The sequence below is a fragment of the Canis aureus genome, chromosome 1 (assembly GCF_053574225.1).
Source record: "Canis aureus isolate CA01 chromosome 1, VMU_Caureus_v.1.0, whole genome shotgun sequence".
Classification (NCBI taxonomy): domain Eukaryota; kingdom Metazoa; phylum Chordata; class Mammalia; order Carnivora; family Canidae; genus Canis; species Canis aureus.
In genome coordinates, this window is record NC_135611.1 from 116,448,446 (window position 1) to 116,468,328 (window position 19,883).

The window sequence follows — 19,883 nt, forward strand, 5'->3', positions numbered from 1 at the left end:
ACTTACTTTTTCTGTGAAACAGCAGGACATCTAAGAATTTCAAAGTCACTTTTCCATAGCAGCCTCATGGGAAGCCCAATACAGAGAATAGCCTGTTGATCTTTCGCCTGAGTGAACCCTAATAAAATTCACTGAAAAGTTTTTAAGACAACTGTACTGCTTGGAGCATTGCAAGCTTGAAATTAATGGGAAAGAAACAGTATGAAGTGAAAGGGCCTTGGGATCCCAAAACATGTACAAGCTAAAAACAGTCTGAGAAAACTACTCAGCTGTAAACGCAGGCTACCTTTCATGAAGGGGGCGGGGTGGCAGGGAGCATGACTCAGGGTAGAACCAAGACCTCAGTATGCAAACATGCTACTTTAGAGCAGAAAGACACTTAAATTGGCTTCTGTATTATGTAATAATGCAACTCACTGAATATTATAGAAGAGAAATGCTGTGAGAAACAATATATTACATTGTTTTTAAAAAACTAAATCTTCAAAACTTCATGTGTATTTTACATTTGCCACCCTTTTAATTCAAACTAACCTCTAACTAACAAGTGTTCAATTTTGAGCACTCAATATATTGCTGGCAACTATCTTATTAGACAATGAAGGTCTACTCCATTAATTTCCACATTTGGCTGTAGTAATTACTTTTAAAACTCATTCTTTAAACATATGAAGTACTGTGGGATAGGCATGATAACAGAGGTAGCAAGAGGGGATATAGATAAAAGTCAGACACTCGATTTTTATTTCCCAAATATGGTAGAGCATATTTGTTATCCCAGTGTGCAGAGCCTTGACAACATCCACAAATTTTGATATGTAATCTTTTAAAAAGTCATTTACTTCAAAGGTTATAATTCCATAGCTAATTTTATCTTTAAAATATTATGGAAAAACTAAAATACATAAAAGTAGAGAAAATAACAAAAACAAAATAAACAAAAACCATGTACCCAACACTCATCTTACTATCACTTTGACAAACAAGTTATCCATCCTTACTTTTCTTTTGTATGAGCATTTTTAAAAAGTTCCAGACATCATATCATCTTGTGTATAAACTTAACCTCTAACATTTTTACATAACCACAATGCTATTATCACACCTAACAAAAAACATAATTTTTAATATTATCTAATACCATCAATATTCCCATTTCCCCAATTGTCATAAAAATGTCCTTTTTACGTTTGTTCAGCTTGTGATCTAATGCATTGCATTTGATTGGTCTACATTTCTCCAGACTCTTAGTATCTCAGAGTTCCACCTCCCTTTTTTCAATGCCCTTTTATTGTTTGAGAAGCCAGGTCATTCCTCTTGTAGAATTACCCACATTTTAGATTAGTTTAATTGCTTCTTCATGTGTCATGTTCTTCTGTTTCCCGAATTTTCTTTAGAGTGGGAGTTAGATCTTGATCCTGAGATTCAGGTTCAATATTTTTTGGCAAGATGCGTATGTCTTATTGTAACTCATTACGGCGGCACAAAGTGTTTTATCCTATTTTTAATGAGATTAAAATCAATCAGTGGGCACCTACTGATCTTAACCTCTACTGAGAATTGTGCCTAGATCCATTATTTCATTATGGGCTGCAAAACCCTGTAATAAAAAACTTCAGCTCATCAACTTCTAGTTGCCCTAAAATACAGTTTAAGAAGAAATGGAGGCTAAATGACTTTCTTTTCAATTATCAATTTTTGAAATGAGACAGTGCCCTCACAACCTCCATGGGTATATTATACAGTTGGGAAGAATAGAATTGATAAAATACATATGATCAAAAGCTCTTCTATGTTCACTCCTTTAAGAGTTTCTTTCTGGAACAAATTTCCTTAAGTTTAACATGGTTTTTAATGCTGAGTAAAGGTCTCTATAAATTCATGAAATTAATATATCCTTTCCTTCAAATAAGATCTTATTTAGCTTAGTTTTAAGCATGAAACAAAAGGGATTCCTTTATTTAAAAACTTCCCCTAGAATTTATTTTCTAATGCCCTTTAACACAAAATTCAAAGTGGAAGGCTTTCCATAATTATTTAGTTACATTATGAATTCGCTGATGGTAGGTAAGATGGGAATGTTGTCTAAATGCCTTTTTACATTCCTTACATTTGTATGGCTTTTCACCAGAATGAATCCTCTGATGTTGAATAAGTGATGAATGAAGTCTAAAGGCTTTTCCACATTCCTTACAGTCATAGGGTTTCTCACCAGTATGAATACTCTGATGCTGAGTAAGTTGTGACAGCAGTCTAAAAGTCTTCTCACATTCCTTACATTTATAAGGTTTCTCACCAAAATGAATACTCTGATGTTGAGTAAGTTGTGAGAACAGTCTAAAGGTCTTCCCACATTCCTTACAATCATAGGGTTTCTCTCCAATATGAATACCCTGATGTGAAATAAGTTCTGAGTAACGACGAAAGAACTTCTGACATTCCTTACATTCATAAGGTTTCTCACCAGTGTGAATTCTTTGATGAAGAGTCAGGTGATAGCCACGACTAAAGGTCTTCCCACATTCTTTACAATCATAGGGTTTCTCACCAGTATGAATTCTCTGATGGAGAGTGAGCTGTTGCCGCACTCTGAAGGCCTTTCCACATTCCTTACATTCATAGGGCTTTTCACCAGTATGAAGCTTGTGATGCACTCTAAGGCCTGTACTACACAAGAAAGCCTGCCCACAGTCCTTACATTCATAGCATTTCTCAGCAATATTAAGTCTCTGATGTCGTGTAAGGTGTGCATACTGTCTAAAGGTCTTCCCACATTCTTTACATTCATAGGGTTTTTCACCAGTATGAATCCTTTGATGGAGATTAAGTTGTCCTCGTACTCTGAAGGCCTTCCCACATTCCTTACATTCATAGGGCTTCTCACCAATATGCGTTCTCTGATGTACTCGAAGATCTGCACCACATGTAAAGATCTTTCCACACTTTTTACATTCAAGGAGTTTGTCAGAAGTATGAATTCTCTGATGTCGACTAAGGTGGGCACACTGTCTAAAGGCTTTTCCACATTCTTTGCATTCATAGGGTTTTTCACCAGTGTGGATCCTCTGATGGAAAGTAAGTTGTTGGCGTACTCTAAAGGCCTTCCCACAGTCCCCACATTCATAGGGTTTCTCTCTATTATGAATTCTCTGATACAGAGTAAGAGATGGGAGTTTTCTGTAAGTGGGCAGTTTTTTCACTTGCCTGAAATAGCCCTCTTGAGGACCTTCTTGTCCCTCAAACTTCTTATACTTATAATCTTTTCTGATAAAGGAGTCTTCAAGGCCACAACTTCTAATTCTTCCCATGATCTCCCATGGAGATAAATTCATTTCATAAAGATCCTTTTCTTGAAATAACATTTTAGTGTCATATCTGGACTCTAAATCTGAAAGAAAACAAGATAAATACATGCTATTTCTTATTCTTAAAAAAGTAAACAAGCAAAACCTTTATAATAGAAAAAAAAACAATAGAAAATAAAGCTCAGTTGAAGTAAATGAGCTAAAAATCTCTAAAGTAATCATGTATTTGGAGGCAGATCAAAGTTTGAGAATTTTTACTTAGATTTTTTAAGGATTACTCCTTTTAATTAGAATAATGTACAAACACCTTACCATGAATAAAATGACCTTTGTTTACCATATCATCTCAAGTCATTGTCTCCTTTGTTCCCTATATTCCTACCCATTTGTCTCCTTTCAGTTCCTTGAATATGTCATTATTTCTCCACTTCTTTGACCTTTTCACTGGCTATTAAATCTCCTAGAACAGCCAACTTGCAATCTCTACATAGTTGGGTACCTTTCATATTTTAGGTGCCATGTTAAATATCAGACCCATGCTGACTTCATCTAATTTACATCCTTTACTTCCTAGCCCAGTAATTTGTTCCTTGTTTCTTAACGCTTTCAATTTTGTTGTTACATACATATTAATAAATTTTACCATTTAAAAAATTCTATTTTCTTACCTCAAACCTTTCCAAGGGCAGAAACAACCTTTGATTTATCACTGAGTAACAAACCCATAGCATACAGTAATTACTAATTATTAAATTCTCAAAATTAGCTAACAGTTATTGCATATGTTCTTTTGCCACTAATCTTATACCTTATTACACTGATTATGTATTTTTTATCATTTCCTATAGAGATGGGAAACAAAAACACCTCTAAGCTATCTCAGTCAAATATATAAGTGAAAAATGGTGATTTCTTTACATCTGATCATCTTTTCCATTGTCTACTTTCACTTAGATATCTCCACTACAGTTCATTTTCTACTTTGCATAGTCATGAGTAAACTCTCCCTGTTTTCACAAGGTAATGAGAGGTTCTACATATTATCTCTATTTCAGTTTATATAGCTATACCCATCTACATTACAAAGACTCAACCTGTTTTGTTCCTTCATACTCTCTCCTATATTCTCCCTGAAGTCCTCAAAGCGAATGCCATTTAGGTTCTACCTAGAGAGTATTTTAGTGATTTTTCAGGCATAAGAATGAGTTTATGCCATAGTAACAAGCTAATAAAAATCTGAGCAAAGAAATGTATATTTTCTCAAAAATTTTGCAATAAGACTTCACTACTTCTCAAAAATAAAATGCTAATTTAAGAGGCTATAATATAGGAACATCATTTTGAATATTTCAAACTGGAAAGAATCCAAATGTTCATCTGAATTGCTATGAAAATTAAAATATATTGACATGATATAATACTGTATAGCAATGACAATGAATAATCTACAAGTACATGCAACAGCACAGATCAATCTCATAAACATAATGGTGAGTAAACAAAGGCAAACATAAATGAAGATATACTGTGTGGTTCCATTTTTATAAAGTTCAAAAAAAAAGTAAATATAGAGTTGTTAAGTCAGGATAGTGGTTAATTTTGGTAGGGAGGAAAGACTAGAAAGAGTTAGGAGGGAGCTTCTAATAATCTAGCAAACCTCTATTTCTGTGCTAGTCAGATGGATGTGATTATTTTGTGAAAATTCAGTAAGCTGTTTACTTATGGCTTCAGATTTTTTGGTATATATTTATGTTCCAATAAATTTGTTTAGAAACGGATATACTAGAGTATCTGAGTGGTTCAGTTAGTTAAGCATTCAACTCTTGATTTCAGCTTAGGTCATAAGCTCAGGGTCATGAGATTGAGCCCTGCATTGGGCTCTGCACTGAACATGGAGCTTGCTTAAGATTCTCTCCAGGACACATGGGTGGCTCAGTGGTTGAGTGTCTGCCTTTGGCTCAGGGCATGATCCCAGATCCTGGGATCAAGTCCCACATTGGGGTCCTACAGGGAGCCTGCTTCTCCCTCTGCCTATGTCTCTGACTCTCTCTGTGTGTCTCTTATGAATAAATAAATTAAATCCTTAAAAAAAAAAAAGGGATTCTCTCTCTCCCTCTGGACCTCCCCACCATACTCACAGGCATTTGCCCTCTCTCTAAAAACAATTTTTTAATTTTATAAAAAGTATATACTAAAAACATTAAAAAATATGAGCAGAGAGATAAATGAATATTATAGAAAATGTCACTATGAAATCTGTGTGTCTTCCTTTCTCCTTCTCCCATTATTTCCCTCCTTCCTCCCACTTTCTCTTTCTCTTTTTTCCTCTCTCTTCCCTTTTCTCTCTGTCTCCATTTCCCTACCCAAGAAAGCAATAAAAAACTGGCAACTTTGTAAGGACCTTTAGGAAAAAAGTCAATTTAAGGTTTACGATAAATAAGATAGAAATGATATATCAAATGACCTATAATTAGCTAAATTATAATGGTAGTAAATAAGTAGGCAGCTATAAAGGTATGACAAAGGTTATAGAAGATGATAATTTCAAAGGATTTACTTGTAAACTAAAAAGTCATTAAAAAAAAACAGAAAAAAGGAAAGTCATAGTCAAAATAAAAATAAGGTTGAAACACTTGTAAGAAAAATGAGAAAGTGTTGATAGCATAAACACTCATACAAATTATCACCAGTAATAAAGGTGATGAGCAGACAATGCAAAAAATACAAAAAATTAAGATAAAACGTCCATATTCATACACACACACACACACACACACACATCCCACAAAGTAGAACAAGTTATAAAACTCATCCTATAGAGCACCTGTCTGGCTCAGTTCATGGAACATGTGACTCTTAACCTCAGGGTTGTAAGTCTGAGCCCCACATTGGGTACAGAGATTACTTAAAAATAAAATCTTTAAAAAATAAAAAAACTCATCCTATAAAACTTAAAGGTTTTCATTACAAAACAAAGCATTCCTAATGTGGATATAATGAACCTGCAACTGTCATAATGCCCCATCCCTTAAAAGATATGCCAGATTAAGACCTTGGCATGTTGACGGGGCACCTGGGTGGATCAGTCAGTTAAGCATCTGCCTTTGGCTCAGAACATGACCTCAGGTTCCTGAGATCAAGTCCCACATTAGGGCCACCTGCTCTGTGAGGAAACTGCTTCTCCCTTTCCCTCTGCCTCTCTCCCCTGCTTGCGCTTTCTCATTCCCTCTTTCAAATAAATAAAATCTTAAAAAAAAAAAAAAAAAAAAAACTTTGGCATGTTGAACATTCTCACTTAGGAGACTACAGCATGAACCCTGAGCTGTAATCTTATGCTTTCTGTAAACAAAGCATCAGCCATATTTGTTCCCAAACTTGTTTATGCCAGTTTTTATCCCTGCAAGCAACTAAGACAATCATTTCTATAAAAACAAAGTTGAATACTTCAGGTTCCTGCTCTACTTTAAACAAACTGAAACTAGAAATAACAGGCTTCGCATTATTTGTGTGATCTAATCAAGAAACAATCAGCTAGTCCTATAATGAAACAAAAGGCTGAACTAAATATCAAAAGATTAGCCTATAGTAAAAAATGTTGGGATCCCTGGGTGGCGCAGCGGTTTGGCGCCTGCCTTTGGCCCAGGGCGCGATCCTGGAGACCCGGGATCGAGTCCCACATTGGGCTCCCGGTGCATGGAGCCTGCTTCTCCCTCTGCCTGTGTCTCTGCCTCTCTCTCTCTCTCTCTGTGTGTGACTATCATGAATAAATAAATTTTTTAAAAAATGTTAATGTCACAACTTTTTAAATATTTATAAAATATTTAACCATTTAAAATTAATACACCAAACACTAGTTTGTATTCTACTGAATCAAGAACTTTAGTAAACAATGCTAATGTGAAAACAAAATATTAGACCAATATAAAAGGAGAAACGTTATTTCCATTTGCAGAGTATCAGCTTTAATTAAAAAGACAATGAGGGGGATCCCTGGGTGGCGCAGCGGTTTGGCGCCTGCCTTTGGCCCAGGGCGCGATCCTGGAGACCCGGGATCGAGTCCCACGTCAGGCTCCCGGTGCATGGAGCCTGCTTCTCCCTCTGCCTGTGTCTCTGTGCCTCTCTCTCTCTCTCTCTGTGACTATCATAAATAAATAAAAATTAAAAAATAAATAAATAAAAACTTGAAAAATAAAACATAAATAAAATTGTTTAAAAAGACAATGAGGAGCATATTACCTGGTCATAAAACTGATTCGTTTCCTAAGGCAAGATGTCTTTAACCACCTTTTTTCTTTTGTTGATACAAGATGATATGGGATAGATTTATGACAGAGGCAGTTTTAATCACATTAACACCAGAGTTATTGTAGTAAGACATCTGGAAATATTAAAATCCTATGACCACAGAGTTGTACTCCTGAGAATCAATACAGATCAAATACTGAATAATCCATGTTCCAGGAAAACACTAAATAATCCTCACATTCTGCTCATAACCTTACTGTTTATTTCAACAAGAAATCAGAAGCAATTAAAAGAAATATATGTATTCTCCCCTTCATAGTATTCAACCAACCTGTGTCCATATCCTTGTCATATGCATGGGTTTTCTCCATAAATTGGCTCCTACTCCTTCCCATCTACTGAAGGCCATTCCTTACAAAAATTATCCTATATCACTACACCATCAATTTTCCTCTCTTTGAAATCATCCTCTTCAACATATAAATATGTTCTAATAGATCACATCTTAAAAGACATTTCCTGTATCTCATGTGTCTGATTTTATGACAGAATTCCTCCAAAGACTTGGATATACTTATTTTCATCACCCTCTCACCTCTCATTTTCTTTTGATCTCTCAATAACTTTAAAATAAAACTTTACTACAGAGTATCTCTAAAATACACAAAATTAGATAATGAATATCCATGCATCTATGACCCAGCTTCAACAATCACCAACTTGTGCCCAATCAAGGCCTATGTACAACCCAATTTACTCTTCTCACATTATTTAAAGCAAATCCCATATACTACTTTTTTTTTACCTACAGGATTTATCATACCATTATCCAAACTTAAAAAAATGTACAGTAATTCTCTAAGATTATCAAATATCAGTGTTCACATTTCACATTTATGTCTCAAATGTAAGATTTTAAATAATTTAAAAATAGCAAATTGATCCCAAAAAAAGTACATAGAGTACAACTGGTTGATAGGTATTTTACAAGTCTTTTAATTTCTAGGTTTTCCTGCTTTCTTTATATTTCCCTTGTAAGTTATTTGTTGAAGAAACTTGTCTTTTGACCCTATAGCATTGCCCATTTCTTAATTTTGCTAATTCCCAAGGTGCAATAGAACATGTTCCTCTATCTTCTTCTTATAAATTGTAGTTGGCTTTAGAAACCTCATCAGTCTTTGGACCAATTTTATTCAGAGTCACTTCATAGGTGATACTGTATCCTCTCATTAGAAGAATGATGTCTGATTGTTTCTATTTCTGTGATTTTATCAGAACTGTTGTTTAATGCCCAGATCCAATTGTTCATTATGGGTTCCAAAATGATAATATTCTAATTCTGTCATCTTTCATTTATTCACTGAATACTTTTATTAAGAAAACCTCTAGGGGCATCTGAGTGGTTCAGTCGGTTGAGTGTCTGCCTTTGGCTCAGGTCATGGTCCCAGGGTCCTGGGATGGAGCCCCCGCATCAGGCTTCCTACCCAGCAGGAAGCCTGCTTTTCCTTCTCCTCCCTGCTTGTGCTATCTTGGTCACTATCTATGTCTCTCATATAAATAAAATCTTTAACCAAAACAAAACAAAACAAAAAAAGAAAACCATCTCTTTATCTAATATTGGTACAGTTCTTTTAAAAAAAGAATACTTCTCCTTTATATTTCCCAAATAACTTAAATCCCTAGTAGTTTCCAATGGTGAACAATTTGCTATTAGTATCACTAAGAATTTATGGAATTAAGCATATTTTATGTTATAATGTGTGTGTGCAGTTATGTGTATAGATATTCAAATGGTTCCATCTTTGACCAGATGAAACCTCTTACCACTGGTTCCTCTTCTCTGACCACCCTGTTTAAAGTTACCCCATTCATCCATCATAATTCTCCATATTTTTAAAAAATATTTTATTTATTTATGAGAGACACAGAGACACAGGCAGAGGGAGAAGCGGGCTCCATGCAGGGAGCCCAACATGGGACTCCAGGATCACACCCTGGGCTGAAGGTGGCACTAAACCGCTGAGCCACCTGGGCTGCCCAAACTCTCCATATTTTTACTCTACTTACATTTCTTCGGAAGTTAATCACTTCATGGTATTTGGTAATCCATTTGTTTGTGTATTGTATGACTTCTCTACTACAATGCAAACTTCATGAGAAGAGAGCAATGAAGAAATATATATACTGAACATGAACCAGAAATGAATTAGATCCAAGTAAAATAGCTGTCATTATGGAAGAAACTTTTCCTCCACTGAAATGACAGGGAAATTTGAGAGTGAAGAAACAAGTGGTAAGTGGAAGTACAGATAAAATTTCTTTGCTGGCTCTTGCTGAGATCTATGTTTTCTTCCCAGGTTTCAGGTCTTCTCTTCATTAGCAACATCTATGGGGTGTGTTTCCTTCCCAACCAGCAGGCTGTGCCATGCCATAACCACATATCTGCCTAATTGGCACTTACTCACCTAGGCTCCTTCTTCTCTCATCCCTCACAACCATCCATGGTTCTTTCCCTTGCTCTAGTAGGGTAATCACATCTGGCTTAGAAATGGAGCATCCTGCTTGAAAAAACATAATGGTACATAATAAAGAAAGAATGAGCTTGATCGAGCCTGCAGAACAAAGAAAAGTAACAGGACTGAAAAACATTCATATTAGTGTTACTTCACAATCACAAGGCATAACAAGAACGGAAAAGTAGGAACATTATCTTATTGTAATTTAAACTCATACAGAGTCTGTCTCTTGGGAGGAAGTAATGAATTTTAGGGTTTTTTTGAGGAAGTAATGATTTGAGAACACTGGTTTCAAATTCCACCTCTGCTACCTGGGTCTCTATGGCCTTAGTTCTCTCAGTTGTGAAAAGGAGGTATTATGTCTACCCACTGAACTGTTGTGAGATTTGATTTAATAAATGTAAAGTGCTTGAATGAGTGCTTAGTACATAGTAAACTCTATACTTATTAGGTACTTTTATTAAGTATTTTTGCTATTTTGCTAAAAGGAAAATAATTAAAAGGTAATATGTCTACTGTGGTAAATTGAATGTGTCCACCTGATTTTTAACAAACTGTTGATTCAACTCAGCTACATATACATTGTATAAGCTTTTTAAATAGATACATAGGGGGAGGCAGACACCTCTAGTCTTCCTACTCACATTGCAGGTGAATTAACAGATAATAGACCATCTCTAGCAATAAGAAACTAGATTTCTTTGACAATGGTTTTGCTGTGAGTGTCTGAGGATTTATATCCAGTTGTCATTAAAGGGGAGCAATTATAGAAAAGGCACAGAAAGACATAAGGTCACTGGATTATGGGAGAAGTTAAAGGTGCTATTTAACTGCTTAATAGCTCAAGGTGCCTACTCTCAACTACAAAGCAGATATTCAGCTAGTTTCTAGAAAGACAGTAGTGAAATTCAGTCCTGTGAATTTCCAAATTATATGACACAGATAAGCTTACCCACAGACACCAAGTTGCTATAGTTCTCTAATATCACATCTCTGTACAAATTCCTCTGATATGAGTTCAGACATTCCCATTCTTCTTGAGAAAAGTCTACAGCCACATCTCTGAACATCACCAAATGCTGAAATGACAAACCCATGTATTATTTCTAAAATTATTTATTTCTCTAAAGGGCCAATATTTAAGCTTTGCATGCCACATACGGTCTGTTTCATATCCTTCCCCTTTCCCTTCTTTTTTTAAACAATTCTTCCAAAGCATAAATAACTCAAAGGCTGTATAAAAACAGGCCAAGGGACAAATATGGCTCACAAGCTGTAGTTTGCCAACCACTGCTAAAGAAAATACTTCCTATGTACCACGGTATACCTAATTTTACTTATTTCTAGATATGGTTACATAGTTAATCAGAATTTCCACAATTAACTGAAATAGTGTTCATTAGAACACTGCTTGCAATGGGCCTAAAAAATTTCTCAATAAATGTGCTTCATTCCTACCTCTTTTCCTTCAACGATTAGGAAAAAAAAAAAAAAAAAAATGATGGATTTATTTTCCTCCAAATAAGCCATAAAAATCTCTATTTTTAAAAACTGGAGTTTGGGGGTATCTGGGTGCTTCAGTGGTTGAGCGTCTGCCTTTGGCTCAGGTCGTTATCCCGGGGTCCTGGGATTGAGTCCTGCATTGGGCTCCCCACAGGGCACCTGCTTCTGCATCTGCCTCTCTCTGTATCTCTCATGAATAAATAAATGATTTTATTTAGATATTTCTATATTTTTAAATATATTAAGTTATATTTAGAATTTAGGTTACACAAAATCTCTGAAGCTGCAACGTCCAATATGTTGGCTTAGACACATGTGATTACTGAGTACTTAAATTGTGGCTAGTCCAAACTTAGATGCGCTGTAATTAAAAAATACATACCAGATATAAAAAACTTTAGAAAGAAAACAATGTAAGATACCTCAGTAATTTCCATGTTGATCACACTCTGAAATGCTAACATTTGGGCTACATATATGTGCAAGTGTGTGTATATGGCTATACTGAGGTAAAGAAAACATTAAAATTACCTGCATGTGTTATTTTTTACTTTTTAAAATCTGACTACAAAAAAGTTCCAGATTATGTTAAGTGCCTTGCATATTATTCTGTACTTTTTATGAGACTGACATGCTGCCTACTGCATTTAAGGCACTAATTCTATATTTTAAAAATGCAACTACTAGGAAATTTTAAATTACATAGGTAGCTCACAGTATAATCTTTTGTACATTGCTACTCTAGTTAGTGTTCTCTACTACTAAGAATCTCAGATCAAACAATTCCCTCTAGGGCCTTTATTTCTATTTTATCACTGCTCTAAACAAAGACTGAACACGCAGTCAATACACTAAATAATTTGGTCAACAGGCACAGAGACATGGGTGGAGAAGAGACAGGCACGTGGGGGGGCGGGGCGGGGACTGGGCTGCCTGGTTCCATCCCATACTAGAATGGGAGAAGCTGTTGGATGGGGCTCTGTTAGGAAGTTTCAGGATACCTAATGAGAATTATCACATAATCTGAAAAAAATTACAGTACTTCAAACAGAAACAACTTACATGAGCCATGATTTTAGATTAGAAGAACTGGTCAGTTTTCCTCAAAGTTCATTTACTGAAGAAGCAGAATCCATAGAAGCTAGAACTGCAAGAGGAAGGTGAAGCCATAAGAACAAAATTGCCTCGGAGCTCCCAAATTTTACTTTTAATTTTTAATTTTTTAATTTTTAATTTTTTAATTTTTAATTTTTTGGAGCTCCCAAATTTTAAAACGTTACACTAACTCTCCCTTCCTACACTCCTCCCCACTCCAACACATAGACAAGTTATGAGGGGTAGAAAGTAGTTTAGAAAAATGTAAGTCCTCCTCAAAAGCACAGGAAAATCCATTGCACAAGGACAGACAGAGACTTGCATGGAAGCTCATGTCTAGGCACTTTAGCAGGTGGGTTTCCAGTTAATCCCCTACCCTACGGTGGTTGATATGGACCCGAGCATGGGCTGTCCAGGTCTGTCCGGAGCAGCTCCATCCCCCTCCATTCCCATCTTCCCATCCGAGAAGTGGTTGTTACATCATCTGACCCAGAACTTCTAAGACTCAGGAATGTGGCTGGCCTCCCTAAACCTGAAAATAAAAAATACTATGGACAAGAATTTCCCAAACTTTGCTAGACACTCAAATTGCCTGCAGATCTGTAAAATATACTGATGCCTGGCTCCTATCCCCCAAACATTTTTATTTAATCAGTACGGAGTGTGACCTGGAAATAAGGATTTTTAAATTCCCTTCAGATTTTATAAAATCACAACAGGCAACAAAGTTTGGTGATCAAGCTTTGTGTGCATCAGAATCACCTGGAGGGCTTATTAAAACACAGTTTGCAGAGCCTCACTCCTAGAGTTTGGCATTCAGTAGAGGTTTGGGGTTGGGCTTGAGAATTTGCAGTTCCCAAGTGATACTTGGTGTTGCTGGTCCTAATGTCACAATGTCACAATTTGAGAACTACTTGCATAGAACATGCTAGCAGTCTTTATTATGACAAAACTATACTTGAACACTGGGATCCCAACCTGGAGGAAGGGTGAACTCAGAGCTCATCAATCATCGTTTGCCTGTTCAGAATCATCAATACTACCTGCACAATTTCATTTATCAACCCATCTCTCTTGGTACCCAGGCTGGGGAAAAGTGAATTTGTGAAACCTAAGCATGGTTAATTCTCTGGAAAGTAGAAATAACTCATTAGTTAAAACTCACTAGTAACTAAGGAAATGCATATTAAAGGAATTGGATTGGCAGATTTGAAAAATTAAGGATACTTCTCATTACTAAGGTTATAGGGAAATGGACACTCATGGTATGATATAGAAAGAATGAAACAATGTGTGAAAAGTGTTTATGATGGGGAAAAAAAGCTAGAAAGAACCTAAATATCCTTTAGCAGGTTAAATCATTGGCCTTCACACAAAGGCACTAAAAACCAACTAAAAATAAGGGTGCCTGGCTGGCGCAGTGGGTGGCATGTGACTCTTAATCTCCAGGTCATGAGTTCAAGCCCTGTGTTGAGTGAGAAGATTACTAAAAAAAATAAATAAACTTGAAAAAAATAATTTTTTAGAATAAAAAACCACTAAAAATGGAAGGTAAAATTCTTACTTAATGTCATGGAAATTGCTAGGAGAAGGTAGGTAAGGAAATAGTTTTGTACTGTGATTGTATATTTGACAGGAAAACCACACACATAAACATACGTGTATATGCAGTCTGTGAATGGAGGTAGAATAAAATTTTGCGTTGCCTCTACTTGATGATATCCCAGGTGATCTTTATTTTGTTCTCTAAAAGTCTGTATCACTTATACCTGGACAAATTTAAAACAGCTCTACAAGGAGTATTATATCACAAAAAAAAACTCCAAAATTCCATCCTTACTATCCTTTCTCCTAGCTTCCAAATCTAGAGGCCTATCTTTCTTAGCTATTTCTTTTGATATTTAAACTCCATACATTTAACATGCTGATATTACTACTTCTGAATTTTTAGTGTTAGTCACTCTTTACTGAGATTAAAATAACTTTGGTTTTTGTAATCTTAGTTTTCTAGGAAATTATCATTAATTTATTTCTCAAACTCTCACCCAAATGAAGGATCAGGAAAATGAAACTTTTGGCATAAAAGAGCAGAGAGGTCTATTTTATACTGTAAAAATCCTTCAGAAATTCAGCCAAACACTTCAGAGTGTCACCTGTAACCCACCTGGTAAAAGTCAATGTCATATTCCTAAGTGTTCCTCTCTCTGAAATCCTACATGACCATAAAGTGAAAAGTTGGGTAATAGCACACAGAAAGCCTGTCAAAGAAATTGCTCACATAATTTGAACATTACTACCCAACAGCACACTTCTTAAATGATTTATAAAACATCCATAAAATGGAATCCTAAAGTTATCATTAAACACTAGTTCCGGGCAGCCCCGGTGGTGCAGTGGTTTGGCGCTGCCTGCAGCCCAGGATGTGGTCCTGGAGACCTGGGATTGAGTCCCGCATCAGGCTCCCTGCATGGAGCCTGCTTCTCCCTCTGCCTGTGTCGCTGCCTCTCTCTCTCTCTCTCTCTCTCTCTATGAATAAATAAATAAAATCTTAAAAAAAAAATTCTAAACACTAGTTCCAGAAAACAGTTAAGGAATAGAAAGAAAAAAAAAAAAAGGATAGAAAGTATTCAAGATACACTGAAAGAAAAAAAATCAGTTTACAAAACAATATATAATATGATTAGTTATTTTATTTTATTTTTTATTAGTTACTTTAAATCATTAATGTGAAACAGACATCCAAAAAATGGGGGGAAATATCCACATTTCAATTCTGACATTTAAAATTAATTTAATTTATTATTATTATTATATTTTAGTATTTTATTTATTCATTCATGAGAGACACAGAGAGAGACATAGGCAGAGGGAGAAGCAAGGGTCCATGCAGGGAGCCTGATGAGGGACTCAATCTGAGACTCCAGGATCACCCCCTGAGCTGGAAGGCAGACGCTCAACCTCTGAGCCACCCAGGTGTCCCTAAAATTAATTTTAAATTATAATTAAGTCTCTCAATTTAAATGACATTTCTATCTTAAGAATTATAATTATTTGGAAGATTTCTCAAACAAGTAGGGAACTAACTGTTGGGATTTTTTACCTTTCTCCATACATCCATGATTATAAAATCCATGAGGGCACTGAACATCTCTTTTAGAGTAATAACTACTTTGGGACACCAGGGTGGCTCATCAGTTGAGCATCTGCCTTTGGCTGGGGTCGTGAACCTGCGGTTGCAGGATTCAGTCCCGCATTGGGCTCCCTGCATGGAGCCGGCTTCTCTCTCTGCCTCTGTCTGCCTCTCTCTCCGTGTGTCTCTCATAAATAAATAAGTAAAATCTTAAAAAAAAAAAAAAAAAAAAAAGTAGTAACTACTTTAAAGTCTTGATTTTTTTAAATTTTTAATTAACGTTATCCCATTATTCAGAAATAAAACCATAAGCAAAAATGCATATGCTTGTAGAAATATTTTGAGAAAATATGCTATAAATATCAATAGTGATTATTTTGGATATTGAGACTATGGATAATTTTAATTTCTTCATTTTAGGTCCCTTAGTTACTTATTATTTCGTAAGCCTGCATTAACTCTATTATAAATACTGTTTTAAAAAGCCATTCCCATTAAAAAGAATTTTTTAAGAAGTTGGGAAAATGGGGTACCTTGCAGTCATTAAGAAAATTGTGATTAAATAGGCCTATGTAAGTGGTATCAACAAGGAAATCAATGTGACTGAAAAAATAATTCCTACCAATTCCTGAATATTGTGTCTCATCAACATCTGAGATCCTTCTGTGAAGGATCACCATGCTTTTCTGAAGCAATTAAGAGATAGAAAAAGAAATGTTTATTTCACAGCAGCTGCTCAATAACTTGAGCTTAACCCTCCTGGACTCCAATGAATACACCAGTAATTAAGTCCTTGCAATGTATCTTATAAATCGTGTTCAATATGTATATGTAACTTTACAATTTCTTAAAGATTTTTATTTATAATAACACTTCGCAATATTACATTATATATGTATCTATTTTTCTGATGATTAAATTCCTAATAAACGGAATTTTTAGTATCTCAACATTCCATCACATGGAGTGTGAGTTACTTAACCATTTCCATATTGCTGAATACTACTTTTATAAAAGATTATCCCTAAAGTCATTCCCAGTTATCCCAGACTTTTATTCCACACCAGTAAGAATCAATCTTGTTGGGTCTTATACAACTCTGATAGTATCATGAAATGATAGACTTCCTCCCCACCAAACTACCTGCTGACAAATATATAGAACAATCTTATACAAAATCTTAGATTTGTGTTGTCCTAGAAACCCATAAACAGAGTCCAAAAACTTCATGTTAGAATCCCTCTTTGGGGGGGGGTGGTGCTTAGGTGGCTCAGTGGGTTAAATATCTGATTTCGGTTCAGGTCATGGTCTTGGGATCTTAGGATAGAGTTCCTCCACAACTCTCCCAACCCAGGGCTCCAGACACTCAGAAGGGAGTCTGCTTCTCTCTATGCCCCCCCATTCATTCTCGCTCCTGGGATAGGAAACGACTAAGAATCATCATTTACAACTGATAGCTAATATTAGTTAAGCACTCCTCTAATGTGCCAGGTACTCCTCTAAGAGCTTACAAATATTAATTCAGGTAATTTTAAAAACCACCCCATGAGTTATATACTATTGTAATTCTGAATTTAGAGATGAAGAAATTGGGACCAGAAATACTGTTCAAATGCACTCAGATTTAAGTGGCAGGCAAGATTCAAATTCCTTTCATCTAGGTTCAAAATTCTTTAAACACCTTATACACTTCAGTCTACCAAAAAACATACCCCAAACAAACTAGTGTTACAAACTTTCAGTCGTAAGATGAGTAAGTTCTGAAGACCTAATGTGCAGCAAGGTTTCTGTATTATATACTTGAAATTTGCCAAGAGAGTAGATCTTAAGTTTTCTCACCACACACAGAAATAATTATGAAGTGACGGATGGTAATTACTCTGATTGTGCTAATCATTCCATTCCACAATGTATATATAACCGAAAAACATCATGTTGTACACCTGAAATATATACCATTTTGTATTTGTCAAAAATAAACAAAACAAACTCATGCTACCGGGATCCCTGGGTGGCACAGCGGTTTGGCGCCTGCCTTTGGCCCAGGGCGCGATCCTGGAGACCCGGGATCGAATCCCACGTCGGGCTCCCGGTGCATGGAGCCTGCTTCTCCCTCTGCCTGTGTCTCTGCCTCTCTCTCTCTCTCTCTGTGTGACTATCATAAATAAATAAGAGTTAAAAACAAACAAACAAACAAACTCATGCTACCAAACCGCTAACCACATCTGGCTGGTACCAAAAATTACCAATCACAGAGTCCCCTGGAAAAAAATCCCCACCCCTACTCTGGAATCACTGAAGATATCTAAACAAACCCTTAAACTACTCCTAAACAAACCACAGTCGAAAACAAAGCATGAACGTTGACTTCCAAATAGGGTTATCTCCATCATCAGAATCCTTAAGAAAAACTGCTCAAAAAGCAATTAAATATATACCATACGCTTAAGTAACTGCAAAATTGCATTAAATGGACACTAGAGAGTTTTACCTATTAATTAGGTCCCCTGCCATTAACTAGGTAGGGAAATCTTAAGATTTCCCTTGAATGAATAGATTCATTGAATCTATTGAATAGATCATTCTTAGGCAGCACATTCCAAGGGAAGAAAATCAAATGCATTTCACGGAAACAAAGAAGCAACACACACTCACACAGAACCTGGCTTTGCGAGGCGCAGCAGCGATTCGCTTCGCTTCAAAGGCCTTCTCTGGAGACTGGCAGGGCTGGGGAAGCAAATAGTGTTCATTACACCCTCAGGCTTTTCTTGATCGGTTAGAACCCACCACCCTCCACGCTCCCTGACCCTCGCTAGCCATCACAGGTGTGCACAAATGGAAACGAAGGCAAACCGGGACAGGTCTGCAGTCCCCCGGGTCCGGGTTCGCAGCTCTGGGGACCCCGTAGTTCGGACACCGTTACTGCTCACCCCGCGGGACGGCCCACGGCGTCTTCTTGCGTCTAGCGGGTCCTCAGGCCCTCAGAGACCAGCCATGCGTGAATCTAGCTCCAGCGTTTTGCAGGGGACCTTTATTCTGGGGCTCCGCCTCCGACTGCCCTCTACGGGCTGACCTAGGTGGTTAAGGAGAAGACCAAGGTGCGTAGGACCGCAGGGTCTCGCGTTGCCGAATAGGCCGCGCCCACAAGCCGGGCCCCGCGCTGTTAGAGCCCACGAGTTTAAACCCACCCGGTTCGGGTCTCGAGCTGCCAGCCCTCACCCGGGAGGAATCGCGAAGTAGCCCGAGGTCCCAGGCTCCACCCACCCCCGGTCCGGACCGCAGAATCCAGCCCTCCCGCACTCGTTTCCTTCCGAAAAGCAGCGGCCACAAGCAGCGACCCGCACACTCGGGCCACGACGGGCTGTGAGGACCGCCCAGCCCTCAAGGCTGCGGGCTTCCAGAGGGCCTGCCGCGGCCCGAGTGCGCAGGCGCAAAGGGGGCGGGAGCGAGTGTCTCGGTTCCTCAGGAAGGGGGGGTGGGGGAGAACCGGGCAGGGTCCTCGGCTGGCTGACCGCTGGAGAAGCCGAGTTCCGGCAGGGCCAGGGTTCCTCAGGCCTGTAAGCGTGTCTGTGAGTGGTCGGTGCTACCGAGGATAATCCGAGCCTGCTCCCTTGTTGGAACCGTAGTCCAAAATCACAAAAGCCGTGTATTCTGGCTTCCCTCTTTTGGTTCTTGGCCCCGCCCCTTTCCTCCCTCCTTCGCCCCCTTCCTCCTCCTACCCCAGCACCCTGCCCCCTACCCCCTCCTCGCCCTCGGTTCGAGCCGCGAACACTGGTCTCAAGCGCCAGGCGTTTAAGCTCCCTGGAGTTGCCGTTTCTGTCCCGAGTGCGCAGGCGCGGGTGGGGGCGGGAGGAAGCGTGGGGGAAGCCTGGGGTCCGCTGAGGTGAGGGAAGCTTTGGAGCCGCAACCGCTGGAGACTAGGGTAGGGGAAAGGGTAAGGGGCGCCGTGAGAGAGATTGGAGCTTGCAGCCTGTCTGGAACTTTATTCAGGCTTGAAGTGATGACCCTGACTGATACCCAGTCCCCCTGGTCGTGGTTCACGTGGCGTTTTCTGAGGGGCTTGGCGTGGTGCCCCAAGCCCCTGAGTGT

The 19,883-nt window shown here is 37.9% G+C and overlaps 1 protein-coding gene across 7 annotated transcripts; it reads right to left on the reverse strand.

Annotated features, from left to right (window-relative positions):
- Positions 1-721: 721 nt before the first annotated feature.
- Positions 722-19,616, reverse strand: LOC144319092 (uncharacterized). Of its 7 annotated transcripts, none has more exons than XM_077907011.1 (7): positions 19,534-19,616; positions 18,725-18,867; positions 18,450-18,521; positions 12,632-12,716; positions 11,019-11,145; positions 10,016-10,111; positions 722-3,388 (listed from the first exon to the last, which is right to left on the reverse strand). In XM_077907011.1, the coding sequence occupies exons 4-7, from the start codon at positions 12,638-12,640 to the stop codon at positions 2,034-2,036; spliced, it is 1,587 nt and encodes a 528-aa protein (XP_077763137.1). In that variant the 5' UTR covers positions 12,641-12,716; positions 18,450-18,521; positions 18,725-18,867; positions 19,534-19,616; the 3' UTR covers positions 722-2,033. The 7 variants fall into 7 exon arrangements, with proteins under 7 accessions (XP_077763137.1, XP_077763205.1, XP_077763087.1 ...); XM_077907079.1 differs by lacking the exon at positions 19,534-19,616 and adding an exon at positions 19,307-19,470; XM_077906961.1 differs by lacking the exon at positions 19,534-19,616 and adding an exon at positions 18,983-19,226.
- Positions 19,617-19,883: the final 267 nt, after the last annotated feature.